The sequence below is a fragment of the Mastomys coucha genome, unplaced genomic scaffold, assembly GCF_008632895.1.
Source record: "Mastomys coucha isolate ucsf_1 unplaced genomic scaffold, UCSF_Mcou_1 pScaffold20, whole genome shotgun sequence".
NCBI lineage: Eukaryota > Metazoa > Chordata > Mammalia > Rodentia > Muridae > Mastomys > Mastomys coucha.
This window is the reverse complement of record NW_022196903.1, coordinates 112464578-112478394: the sequence shown is the minus strand read 5'-3', so window position 1 is coordinate 112478394 and position 13817 is coordinate 112464578. Positions and strand designations below refer to the sequence as shown.

The 13817-nt window shown below is 52.1% G+C and overlaps 2 protein-coding genes across 4 annotated transcripts in view; one reads left to right on the top strand and one right to left on the bottom strand.

The window, feature by feature from the left end:
- Positions 1-8587, top strand: part of Lrtm2 (leucine rich repeats and transmembrane domains 2) — a 15717-nt gene extending 7130 nt beyond the window's left edge. For 2 of the 3 annotated variants that reach the window (XM_031383165.1, XM_031383166.1), the window contains exons 3-5: positions 52-182; positions 2749-3339; positions 6257-8587. In XM_031383165.1, the coding sequence (XP_031239025.1) occupies positions 68-182; positions 2749-3339; positions 6257-6711 (1161 nt within the window). In that variant the 5' untranslated portion in view covers positions 52-67 and the 3' untranslated portion in view covers positions 6712-8587. Of the gene's footprint in view, positions 1-51; positions 183-221; positions 470-2748; positions 3340-6256 lie in introns of those variants that run through there. The other variant, XM_031383164.1, reaches the window with a different exon arrangement.
- Positions 1-13817, bottom strand: part of Cacna2d4 (calcium voltage-gated channel auxiliary subunit alpha2delta 4) — a 118599-nt gene that overhangs the window by 29175 nt on the left and 75607 nt on the right. The window contains exon 26 of the mRNA XM_031384056.1: positions 11119-11199. Coding sequence (XP_031239916.1) covers positions 11119-11199 — 81 coding nt within the window. The remainder of the gene's footprint in view (positions 1-11118; positions 11200-13817) is intronic.

Below are 13817 nucleotides of genomic sequence, written 5' to 3'. Positions count from 1 at the left end.
CTCTCTCTCTCTCTCTCTCTCTCTCTCTCTCTCTCTCTCTCTCTCTCTCAGGACTGACAAGTGGTGCATGCTGAGGGGCTCTCTCTCCAGAGCTGCAGAGAGTGCGGGTTTCACCATGTTGGCACCAGGCAGTGGCCCAGAGCAGAGGAGCAAGCTTGTCCTGCAGTGGAGGCAGGTCTCCTGTGAGTATGAGCCCAGCATGGTGGTGGGGTGTGTGTGTATCTGAAAGGGTGACAGCATGATGTCTGACCTCCCTGGATGCCCGGGGTTTTGCTTTGGAGGCCTAGACTCATGCCCTTGTCAAGTAGAGACAGTCCATGCAGAGTGCGTTCCAGAGGCTGGGAGACGGAGGCTGAACAGCTGGCTCTGCCCCGTGCGTCTCCTTCCCCGGCAGTCACAAGCCAAGAGTTCTGTAGGAGTGTCATCCAGCTTCACTCCTTTAAACTGGGATCTGCAATGTGTGCAGCAGGTATGGAGAAATCAGCAGTGCCAGCCAGCTTCTGCTATAAGAAAGCTGTCTTTCCACTTGGCCCCAGCAGGATCTGTATGCTGCAGAGGTTCTCAGCTCTTTAGAGGCACCAGGGAGTTCTTAGGGTGGAGCAACGGGAGAAGGGGGTCATAGGGACTGGATCCATCCCTTCCTCTACACACAGAACACTGAGGTCACGGTGCTAGTGAAAGCAGCCTTGTCCGGGAACATTCTCTTCAAAGGGACAAAGTCAGCCATGGCTGGTTTGCCCAAGGCTACACAGTAAGAAGTGAGAAATGGCCAAAGGGACATTGCTCTGCCTGACCTCCCCTGGCCTTCAGTCCAGTTGCCCTGGCAGGGAGCGGTGTGAATTATTCACCAGGTGAATGGCTGATCCAGGGCGCAGATCCCTTTCATTCTGGGATCGCTCTGACACCTCTTAGTGCAGGCTTAGGTTTTCTTGTCACTAGAGCTTTGGTGCAAGTCTGAATTTGGTGATGAGGGTGGGGGTGGAAGTGAGGGGCGAGGGGGTTGTTTTCTCCCTATCCAGCTGCTAGTTTATCCATCAGAAAGCACATGGAGTGTGGCTACTGATTGTCCTTCTTAAGGGGTCCATCTCCTTTCCTCCTCTCTCCTCCTTCCCCTCCTCTCCTTTGTTCTTCTCCCCTCCTCTCTCCCCCTTCCCTCTTGTATCCTCTACTCTTTGGTTTCTCTCTCCTTTCTCTCTTTCTCTTCCTTCTTCCATGCCCCCTCCAACCCTTCTTTCAGTTTCTTTAGATAGTTGTTACACAGCCCAGGCTAGTCTCAAACAGTGATCTTGCCTCAACCTCCTGAGTGGTGAATACAGATGTATGCATCACACTTGGCTTCTCCTTGAGAGTAAAGCATGAAGAATGCGTGCACATAAGACAGTGTTTGTCATGTGTGCATGTGCGTGTGTTCATGTGTACATGTGTGAATGTGTGCATAAAACAGTGTGTGCATGCGTGTGTGTGTGTTTGTGTGTGTGTTATGGGGCAGGCTGTCCCTACAGATGGGCTCGGAGGGGTTCAGGTAGCTTCAGGTAGCAGGGAGAGGTCTCTAGGTGACTGTATCTCAGGTGCCAGCCTCACAGCATATCCTTCACTGTCATTAATCCCACAAGAAAGGGCAGGGAGAGTGTCATCTTGTCCTCCCTCAAACTTTGCCCTCTGGGACTTTAGATGACCAGACACCCACCAGACAGACTGGAGACTGTCTCATCTTGGTGCCCTGGTTGGGTTGGCTGCTGGCCATCCAAGTAGGGCCAGCTGGGAGGAGACTGGCTTGAGCCTCCTCAGTTCTCCATCTGGAGACTTTCCTCAGGACTCTGGGCTGGTGTCACAGAGACAGAACTGTGTGAGCTTATTCTTCTGGGTTCCCGAAAAGGTGGGCCTCTCTAGCACTTGGGGCAGTGGGATGGACTACAGGTCCACCGTCAGAAAGGGCTGCTTTCTGGGCCTCACTTCCAGCAGCTGTCTCCAGGCTGGACCCACATATTCTACTCAGAAGGGTCTTGGGAAAAACAAAAGCAGGACATGACAGGAATCCTGTTACTTGATCTGCCCAGAAATGCTACCTTGCCCTCTAAGGCTGGAAGCACAGGATGGGCCTGGCAGCTTCAGAGATCAAGTGCAGACGGAGCCACCGCTGGACAGACTTCTAGTGTTATAAGCTGTGTGGTTTACTGTGTGTTACCACAATGCTCTGATACAGGTCCTAGCTGGGCCTGGGTCCCACCTTAGACATCAGAATCTGGTAAATGGGCAGCATTTAAGATGCTGCAGGGGACACTCTGGACTCCCCTTTCGTGCCCGAAGCACATTTGAGTGTGATGTGGCTTCAGGTGGGGGTGAGGTTCCCATGGGAAGGACCCAGCCTCGTGGTCACAGACTTTAAAAAGTTTCCCTAGTATTCTAAAATTTTATATTTTCTAAACAGTTGGGGCATTAGGACATCTAAGATCTGTGACACTCAGCCGTGGAGCTGTGAGCAGGAACTGAGGGCCTGCGTGGCTTATCTAGGCTACTCTACTGACACAAGTGACTTTTTGGTCACAGTGTGATATCACTCGTGTTTAACATGGTTGTTTCAGGTTCCTGAGCACCTTCCTGGGTTGTGGTCAATAAATACCTGTGAGCTGACTGTAGCTTGTGCCAAAGGCAATGAGGCTAGGGAGGCACTTGACCGTGAGCTGGGGAGGGGGAAACTGAGGCAGGAGAGTCCAAGCCTGTTACTCTCTCCTCCTGACTCTTCCCTAGGGATCACCTGCTGGATTGCCCTGTGTGCTGTGGAGGTGCTCCCCGCCTGCCCCTTCTCTTGCACATGTGACAGTCGCAGCTTGGAGGTGGACTGCAGTGGCCTGGGCCTCACTACTGTACCCCCGGATGTGCCCGCTGCCACCCAAAGCCTTTTGCTCCTAAACAATAAGCTGAGCGCCCTGCCAAGCTGGGCATTCGCCAACCTGTCCAATCTACAGCGGCTGGACCTGTCCAACAACTTTCTAGACCAGCTTCCCCGGTCCATTTTCGAGGACCTGGTCAATCTGACAGAGCTCCAGCTACGGAACAACAGTATCAGGACCCTGGACAGGGACCTGCTCCAGCACTCCCCGCTACTTCGACACCTAGATTTGTCTATCAACGGCTTGGCCCAGCTGCCCCCCGGGCTTTTTGATGGGCTCCTGGCTCTGCGGTCCTTGTCCCTTCGCTCCAATCGTCTGCAAAGCCTGGACCGGCTGACGTTTGAGCCCCTGGCAAGCCTGCAGCTGCTTCAGGTTGGGGACAACCCGTGGGAGTGTGACTGCAATCTGCGGGAGTTCAAACACTGGCTGGAGTGGTTCTCCTACAGAGGTGAGCCCTACCAGGCCACAGCCAAGAGGGGACCTGGGAGGAGGGCAGGGGAAAGGAGAGCTACAGCCCCCAACCCCAAACACTGCCACTTCCTGCAGTCAGAGGAGGCCAGGCACTGCCCATCTATGCTCATCGAGACTCTTTAAGGGCATTTGCCTGCCTTTCTTTGATTTCATATGGGAACTTAAAGACAGATGCTTTTCCTATGCTCTGTCCCACCTGTATGCCTCTGGGCTTCTTCTTGTATGCTTCTGGGTTGTTCTTCCTGGAAGAGGAGCAACCACCCTTCCTGGGAATAACAAGGTCGTCTGTCTCTTACATGAGTGAGGAATGTAACTGAAACCCACAGATGCAACCATGTCCCCATGAAGGAGATGTTAGCTTCCAGTCTCAAGAAATTTTGACAGAAAACTTAATAAGCAGATAAATGGTTTGAGTTTTGCTTTCTTATCCTTCCTTTTAAAGACCTATTATTTATTTATTTGTACACGTGTCTGCTTGAGCGTACATACACGTGTGCGCACGTGCCACAGAACGTGTGTGTGTGTGTGTGTGTGTGTGTGTGTGTGTGTGTGATAGACAGAGGACAGCCTTAGGAGCTGGTTCTCCCCTTCCACCAGGTAGGCCCCAGGGATGCAACTCAGGCCATCAGGACTGTCAGCAACTGGTTTTACCCACTGTGCTATCTTGATAGCCTTTTATTGTTAGATCAGAACCTGACTCTTGGCCCAGGCTTGGAATCCACTTTGCATTCTAGGTTGAACCTAAACTCTGTGAGGCAATACCCTTGATTTCTCCCCCAAGTTTAAAAAAGTCTTATCTATTTACTTTATGTGTATGTGTGTGTGCCCAAGTGTATTACATACATCATGCATGCAGTGCCTTCAGAGGCCAGAAGAGGGTGTTCCCTGGGACTAAAGTTAAGACAGCTGTCAGCTACCCAATGTGGGTGCTGGGAATTGAACTGGCTCCTCAAAAGAACAGCAGGTACTATTACCTGCTGAGCCATCTTTATAGCTCCCTCTTTCTTTAGGTTCTAAGGTTCTATAATGAACACGTGAGTTGATCCAATGAATGCTTAGCCAGGCTCAGACCTGTAATCCCAGCACTTGGGAGGTAGAAGCAGGGACCGGGAGTTCAAGGGCCCACCTGGACTACAAGAGACTGTGTCTAAACATAAATAAATAAGTGGATAAATAAGAAAAGAGGAGATGGAATGGAATGGGAGGGGGATAAATAAGTACAGTACTGAAAAGGGCCAGATCTTGTTTGAATTTTGGCCCTGCCACCTACTAGCTGTGTGATCTTGAGAAGTTAATTAACATCTCTGTGGTATATCTGTCAAAGGGAAAAAGGCTAATTGTGAGAATTAAATAGGGCAATGCATACGAGGTGGTTTGAAAACTACCCAGCATAAAGGAAGTGTTCGGAGGGACGCTGATCCACTTGCGCACTTGCTCATTTGTATTCATAAAATCAAGAGCTCCCAGGAAGACACAGTCAGTGGCTAGCACAAGGCAGCTGTTTGGTGTATGTGGAATTAACAAATCAGCACTGAAATTCTGAGAATAACACAATGCCTTCCCTCACTCTCACCTCATTCATTTCCTACCCAGCCACTAACTCAATATTTCCATGCTGCTCGGATGCATTAATTAAAAAACACTTTACAAACTATAAAGTGCTTTGAGATGTTAGTCACTGATGATTCTGACTTTGTAAGTGGAGAAATGATTAATGCTGTTGTCTAGCTTCCAGCTTACAGATACCTTTCTGTGCACATTATCTATTTTAATCTCTCAAGCAGCTAATTGAGATAGATATTCCCACTTAGCAGCGAACGATCCGGAGATTCAGACATAATTCAATACTTTAGTTAAATCATTTTCAGGTGACAGCACAGCCAGGATTCAACCTTGGGTCTCTGGCCCAGGAAAATGAGGTCATTCCCTTCTCCCACCTGAGCTCTCTGCCAGTCTAACCAAAGGTGGTCATGGTTACGCGCCTTAGGGCACGTCCTTGCCCTGAACACAGCAGGCAGGAGCCAGTTTCCCAGATCCAGCCCTCAACCTTGCACTCCTTAAAAAACGAAACAAAACCCAACCCGGATGTTTCCATCAGCATCCTGCGCACCCTAGGCTAAGATGGGTGTCTTTGTGAGATTGGACTTGAGGCATTTGGGCTGGGAGAGCGAGCTCTCTTACCTTACCCAGCTAGGTACTGATATTCTTCCTCTGCCCCGTCTGGCCTGCCCAGTGTCACAAGGGTGGCCTGCCTAAACACCCTAATCAACTCCAGTCTCCCGTGACTCCAGGATTTACCCCTTAGACATCTCTGTGCTGATACACCTGATAAACCCAGGAAGATATCATGCCCACTCCTGGGTGTTTACAGGCCACTCAAGCCCTGTGCGAGGGAGCGAATGAGGCTGTGACTTTGACTTTTTCATACTCTTTCTGAGAAGGGATACAGGCCAAGCAAGGCTTGTGTTGACAACAGTGGCAAGGGTCCACGGACATCAGCCAGCCGCCAGGTTTTAGGCAGAGAAGTAGATGTATAGTCTGGGCAGGGTCATGGCTCAATGTACCAAAGCCATGTCCTGAGCGTGCCCCCATTGTGACCTTGGAGGAACAGGCTTGAGTGAGATGGGTAGGGGACTCTCTGTGAAATAAAAGTAATGGTAATGCCCACTTCCAATGGCTTCGGCAGCAGTGGTGGCCTCCTCTATGACACAGTGATCATAGCGTTAGCCTATTGGTGCTACTCCTGCCCGCTCTTACTCTTCCGTAATCAGGACTGGCTACATGATTGGCAGGACTATTCCTTTTGTGCCTTCCATTTGGAGGTGTGGTGGGGAGGGGAGGGCACCCCAGTTCTATATGCTTGTTCACTCCCTCTTTTTTTCCCCTGGATGCAGGGGGGCGCCTGGATCAGCTTGCCTGTACCTTACCCAAGGAGCTAAGGGGGAAGGACATGCGTGCGGTCCCTATGGAGATGTTTAACTACTGTTCCCAGCTAGAGGATGAGAACAACTCTGCTGGGCTGGATGCTCCAGGGCCACCATGCACCAAGGCTAGCCCGGAGCCTCCTAAACCTAAGCCTGGGGCCGAGCCTGAGCCCGAACCCAGCACTGCCTGCCCTCAGAAGCAGAGGTACCGGCCTGTGAGCGTGCGGCGAGCCATCGGCACAGTGATCATTGCCGGGGTCGTGTGTGGCATCGTCTGCATCATGATGGTGGTGGCTGCTGCTTATGGCTGCATCTATGCTTCCCTCATGGCCAAGTACCACCGGGAGCTCAAGAAGCGCCAGCCGCTGATGGGGGACCCCGAGGGTGAGCATGAAGATCAGAAGCAGATCTCTTCTGTGGCATGAGAGCTGTCTGTCTGGCCCAGGTAGGACAGCAAGGAGACTCGATGGGACTGCTACCAAAAGGGCTGCCCTTCCCTCCATCACTGGCCCTGCCTAGCCTGGCACTGGTACTGCCTCCATCGAGTTCCTCGTCCCACTCTCTATCCCAGAAGCTTCTCCCGGGCCAAAGATTCCCATGGAAGGCCTTCTCTGGGCTTCTTGTCCTTGGAACATCTGAGCCTCCCTGTAGGCTTCTGGCCACAGGGGGAAAGAACCTACACTAGAGACATCACCTGCACTGAGCACTTCCTTCCTGCCCAGGGCTTCCACAGCTGGTGACTCTCCCTACCTCTTGCTCATTCCCACTTCAGTCTGCATTAGGGCCTGGGACGGAGGGACAGGAGGCCTAGCGGTAGATTTCTGTGACTCCTTTTTAAAGCCAGAAAGATATTCTTAAGTCCTTGCAATGTGAAGCTTGTCCAGCTCTTAGCCAATGTGTAAACACCCCAGTCCTGTGATCTGGGTCCAATACTTAGAAAAACCAAAGTGACTATAATGTCCCCCTTTGGTGAATGTCATTATGTCTCTTTATTTGCTATAGACGCCCCTGAGTACATTGCTCCAGGTTTACGAATTCTATCCATACTTTTTGTTCTAGTGTGAGGGTTAGAGACAGGGCCTTATTCACTGTCAGACAGGGCATCACTAAAATGGTCCCACAGATCAAAGTCTCAAAGTCACACACACACACACACACACACACACACACACACACACACACACACACGAGGCCATGAGAACTTGAGGCAGAGGCCACAGTCCCTCTTACTTCCTGACTACAGTCGTCCCATGTCATCAGGGGTTGGGTCCTGGACAATAACACAGGGATCCTTTGAGACCCTCTAAAGTGGGCCAAAGTATGCAGCTGGAGGAATTGCCCGTTGCCATGGCAACCCTAGCACCTCTCCTGCTAGGTTTACCAGAGGTGTGTGTGTATGCAATGACAGGTTCCAGGCTTCTGAGAGTTCAGATGCAGACCCCTGGGCACGCCAGGTTCCAGGTACACACAGCAGTTTCTATTCCTGCAGCCTGGCTTTTCCTGTCTCCTCTGTCATCTGCATCATTTGTTTTGTGACCTCAAAGGCTGGGTCTGGGCTGTGCTCTGAGATTGGTGTCTCACCTTAAGGAAAGCAGATGTCAGGCAGTAAGTCCTCGAGAAAGGCTGGCTGCCTTCAACACATCCCTGACAGACTGCGGGAATGGGAACAGGATGGCTGCATTCTGTTCAGAGTCGTTGGCGATGGGGCTTTCTTTCTTTCCCAGGGGTTCATCGGCTCTGCCTGGTTTCCTGGTAGTGTGCAACCGCACCTGGACAATCCAGGCTAAAAAATGGCTGCAGTCCTATCTGGTATGGCGATTCTTATCTCTGGACTGTGCACATTTTCAAGGTCACTGCCTTCTGTTCTAAACTGCCCCTCCTTAGAGACTGGATACCTCTGTAGGAGATGCCAGACTGATATCTTGCCCTGGGTCTTGGTAGTAGCCAGGTACACACTTAGGCACTAATGATACACCTATGAGGGCCTCGGGGCAGCCTCTTAGCCCTCCTTCTGGTCCTCTACCACCTATTCAACTAGCAGGGGTGAGTACTGGGAGTCTCAGGAGAGCCTCCAAGGTTGTTCTCTGGCTGCTGTTCAGGGTCATAGGATCCTTTAGGCTGAGTCTTCCTTCCTCTTTTGGCTGGTGGGCCAATCCCAGAGCCGGGATTTTCTAAGGGCCTGGGGGAGGGAGGGTGTTGTCAGTGGTGATATCTTTAGCCTGCGACAGAAGATTTTTAAAGGCAAAATTATATTTCTGGTTTGTCGTTTCAGAAGACCAATAAAGACTATTTTCCTATGGATTTCCTTGCTTCACTGGGTGGGAGGGGATGTGGGCATTGGGAGAGTGGTGCCCTGTCTCCTGTGCCAGGCAGCCAAGCCATTTGTGTCACCCTGATACAGAGAGCTCTCTGTGACAGATGGGGCCCCTGCCCAGTAGCCAGGGCCTCAGGGCTAGGAGGGACATGAATGAGAGCAGCATCCTGGGTGTGAATTGGCTCAGGACGAGGGTGATGCGTACTGGGCAGGGCTGGGTTTGGATTTTAAACCTATCCATGCTCCTGCCTGGCATTAACAAATGTGAGTCTCAGGGCAGAGTGAAGCTTGTGTAGCAGAGGTGAGTAGACTCTGCGAGGCATCCCCTGGGGTCTGTCGGGGGGGGGGGGGTTGCTGGAGTCTCAGTGAGCTAATGCCTGCCGCCATGGTTTTTTAGGACTGGCTACATAAGCACCCCACATGTAGGTTTATGACTTGAGCCAGTGGGAAGTTAGAATTAGGGACTGGAAAGCTGGGGGTGCAGCACCGAAGAGAGAAGAGCAAGAAAGCCTGGCCTCTGGATTGCTGGTCCAGCCCAGGAGGAAGAGCTTGGCTTCCAGCAACCTTATCTCCAGGGCGGGACTGGCCTCTAGCCCAGTGCTTCTGAAGTCTTTTGTCCTTCAGAGACTCAGCCTTTACCTTGGGAGCTTTCTTGGAATGGCAACTCGCTAAGGCAAGAACAGACCCTGGGGAGACATGAACCCCCAGGGTACACAAAGCCATGCAGCCAGAGAGCCTCTCTTCCTAGGTCTGGTCAGAGCTGGGGTCACCCTCCTCTAGTTTCTATAGCTGAGTCACATCTGATCTCCCTTAAGCCCCCTGCAGAAACAGGACAGCATGGCACAGCACACATTGCTACTGAAGCCAAAGCCCCAGTTCATAGAAGGAGACGCGCAGAGGGCAACAGTCCTGTCTATCCAGACCCGTAACATGCCTCAAGTCTCTCCAGTCAGCAGGACAGGCCTGGCACAGCCCCTGCCTAGACACTGCGTGCCATGACCACCTGCTCTGGAGAGTGCCCAAGGCCCCAGCTTCCAGAGACAGCAGACACACCACCTACCCCTCCTTGAGCTGAAGGTTCCAGCTGGTCCCAGGATCAGGGAGGTTGTGTCGGGGACCAGGGAAAGGAGGATACAGAGTGAGAAGCAGATGAACTCACAGCATCAGGTCTCCAGCGCCTCATGCTTTTCCTGTCACAGCCGTGCACCCTGAGCGTCACGGGGACTGTCTGAAGGAGTTCAACTCGAGGCACTGGGACATGGTTTCTATGGCAACCCCTCCTGGCTCCAACTCAGCTCTGAGTTAAAAATTATATCAGGTAATTGGAGAGTGTGGGGAGGCACAGCCAGCAGGCAGGCTTCACGCTCTCTCCTTTCCTAGGTCTTCAAGGTAGAGAGGCCAAGAAGGCCACTTCCCGGCAGAACAAGGTAGCCGCAGGTCTGCAGGGACTAAACCACAGGAGGATTTTAGGGAGCTAAGTAGGCATCACTTCTGGCCTGAGATTAGCACACCACAGGCTCTGGAGGAACTGTGCTGTGAGGAACTGCTGGGATATAATACACCCCTCTACAGGGCTGGAGGGAGAGGCACCTTACAGCATGCTAAAGATGCCGAGGTGGACACGTCACTGAGCCTCCCGCCCCTACCTCAGCTCAGAGGAGAATACACAGGAGCCCTGACTTTGGGTGGCACATGCTCCTTGAGGAAACTCAGGCCTTCCCCTCTTGTCCCTCCCTGCTAGAGGATTGCAGCCTTGGGAAGAGGTCCCCTGGGTTGTGAGACAAGTGTCTGGTACCCTAGCTTCACCAGGCTGAGTAACCATTGGACCGCACAGCTTCTTGAGGAGTGTGGAGGGCATGAACACAGGCTCAAACAGCAAGACGCAGATGCCACGGACTGACCCAGCCACCGAGAAACTGCAAAGTCAGGCCAATCACATGAGGGCTACGGATGTTCTCCTTCTCTTAGAACCTCAGCAATGGGATTGACTCTGGGTCCCAAAGAGAGTTGGTCTGAGTCCAGGTTCTGTCATATGTTCTCCCCTGGTCACCTTGAGTTCCATGTAGAAAGTGCAGTCATGAACTTAGGTCTACACCTCAAGGTAACGTCTTAGGGAAGTAGTGTCCCAGGGATCGGACGGAGGTCTAGATTTCTCCTGTCCTGTGTGAGCTTGAGCAGGTCTCTTAACCTCTCTAGGCTGCATTTTACTCCATGAATCTTTTTTTGGTTTTATGGTTTTATAAACAAATGATGTAAGCACCCACTTTCTTCCCCCAGCATTTCTCTTGGGAAAATTTAGAGTCCCTATATCCAGGGCACCTTTATTCTTTCTTCCTGTGTGTGTGTGTGTGTGTGTGTGTGTGTGTGTCTGTGTGTGTGGTACTGGGGATGAAATGGATGAAATGACGTCAGGCCAGTTAGACAGGTGCTCTAGCTGGGCCAGCCCCGCCCTGCCAGCCTTCACCATGACATCGCCTTGTAGCTGGCTCCTGCCATGGTGGTTCAGGGAAGCTCTTACCTGCTGCAATGGCCGTCTTCCCGTCCACTGTCACAGTTACCGCGGTGCTGGCTCTTACTGCCACTGGCTTGCCTGGGCTCTCTGGGAAAATGAGAATTATTTTTATTCTCGGCACCTGCAGAGGTGGGTTGGAGGTTGTTGAGCCTATCTCTTGGAATGCGGGGCAAACAGGAAAGCCAGCATTAGCTATCCCTGGAATAGGTGAGGTGGGAGGAAGAGTCCTGTGCCTGCCATGGACTACAGCTGTCCACCACCTGACAGTCCCTTGCCGTCCCTGCATCTGAACAGATCTGAACCTGCCAGATCCACCTTAGCCGGCCTGAGCCGAGAGACCAGCACTGCAGCGACACCGTGACTTTGCTCAACTCTAGGCAGCAAACCTGCCTGCCTGCTGCTCCTGCTTGAGGAGCTCTTCCTTGCTGTGGCCGCAGGACCCTGCCATGGCCTGTCCTCCCATATGTATCTTACCCATCAGGGACTCTGTCCCAGTTTGCGTTTCTGTTGCCATGATAAACACCACAACCAGAAGCAACTTGGGGAGGAAAGGGTTTATTTCACCGTACACTTCCAGGTCACTGAGGGAAGTCAGGGCAGGAAGTCAAGGCAGGAGGAGGAAGCAGGAATTATGGAGTAATGCTGGCTATGGGGCTTTCTTTCTAGATCAGCCCCACCCCTACCCCGCTCATGCCCAGCCTGCTTTTTTACACAGCTCAAGGCCTCCTGTCCAGGGATGGCACCATCCTTTGCAGTCTAGACCCTTCTACACTGAACAATCAAGACTGTGCCACAGGCTAATCTGGCCAAGGCAACTCTTGGCAGGGGACTCTGTGCTGTTGAATTGACAATAAATGCACTTTATATTAAAGGGCAGGGTGTAGGCCTCCCAGGCCTGGGTGGTGGGTGACCCTGTCTTGCCTTTATGAGTCACAGAAAGTGACAGTGATGGTCCCGCTCAGGAGCCAGATGCGGTGGAGGAGCCTCCCCAGCAGCCAGGATGGCATCTGACACATCTATGAGGCTCTGTGGATCCTAGTTGGTGGTGCTCAGCTCACCACCATGATAACTCCCTTTTTCATTGCTGCCCTTCTAGAACTTTCTGCCAGGCTCCTAGAGATCTGGATTGCCTTTCACTTCTTTTATAAGAACCAGACCATCCTGGGAACAAGATCAGAGGGTGATTTCAGCTCTACACGAGAGCAGCTTTCCGGTAGGCTGCCGTCTGACCTTGTCCATCCATGTTCTTGAGCCAGCTTCCCAGAGGCCTCTCGTCTATAGGTCAGACTCCATGACATAGTCCGAGATTGTGTACTGTCCTGTTCTGTCACACTGCCTGTGGTAACCAGCTCTCAAAACCTCAAGGAGACTGCTGACCAGTGGCGCCTCTGTACAAGGACCAAGCATAGTCTCATATGGATAGCGTAATTATGGTTTCCCCTGATAACCTTCAACAAGTCTCAAGAATCTTAACTATGCTTAGATTGTGGGACCTTATAACCCTCGAGCTGTTCTCGATTCCAAAAATTTGCCATGGCAAAGCCAAAGGAACCCTAGTAGAAACAGAGACCAGCTCCTTCACTTTGTTTCTGGAAACATCTATGAGGCATGCACAGAGGGAACCTCTGCAGGAGTCCATGGCTCTGTAGCCTGCTTTCTAGTTAGCATAGACTTCTGGAAACACTCTGTTAATCTCTGGGGACCTTCGGAATTTCAACATTAGTGTCAATGGTCACATGACACAGGGCCTGTGTGAACAAGTCCAGGATGAGGTATATGGGGGAGGCCCAGGCCCAGGTCCTTTGTGCTGGCAGACTGGGGTACACCCGCAGGTGGTATAGGCTCTAGCTACACAGGCAACCCAAGCAGGCAGCTCTCTGTCTAGTAGAGCTTAGGCTAGCCTGGAGGTTACTCTTCTCCTGCCTTTGCAGCTCCCTGACCCCCATTGAAATGAATTTCCTTTCTCTTGGGGAGGATGAGAGGCCCAGAAATGTCCACGTGGCTTTACGCATGTGCTCGGGCTGAGCAAGTGTGCAGGGGCGTAGGAAGGGAGCGAGCTCCTGCCTCCCTCCTCAGCAGTCCCCTTTTGGGTTGCTAGCTTCCCTCTCTCTTCTCCTGGAAGCTCCGTTCCCCACCCACCTGCCCTCCTACCTCGTGGACACATAAAGCTTCCCCTAGCAGCCAGCAGGCAGTTCTGGTGACAGTGCAGGCAGGAGGGAGCCTGTCACCCTGGCTGGGCGGGGCCCAGGGTCTCACCCAGGGAACAGCTATGGAGTCTGTGGGTGTCTGTCCTTTGGGAGCCCTTCGTGTGGGAGGAGCTGCCTCTCTGCCTCAGGTGTGCAACCTGGGGAGACCTTCAGCTTGGCCTTCGAGAGCCTCCTCTGTGGATCCCGGGAATGAAAATATCTCTTTTCTCTCTTTGTCTCCTGCCCTGTATCTAGGGTATTAAAATAACCTGATCTTTAATGAGGTGGACCTGGCTCTAGCTTCCCGTGTAAATGGTTCTTGAGTATGCTGTGCAACCTAAGCAAGTCAACAGAGCATCTCTGAGGTTTTGTTTCTCCCTATGTAAGATGAGAGGTTGGAGCAACAGCACTTATCTCGTGGGGTTTTAGTGGGGGGAAATGTTTGTACAGCACATTCGACACTGGCGTGTAGGTGGAAAGGGTGACACAGGGTGGAACAACAGGCTTAGGGGACAGTAA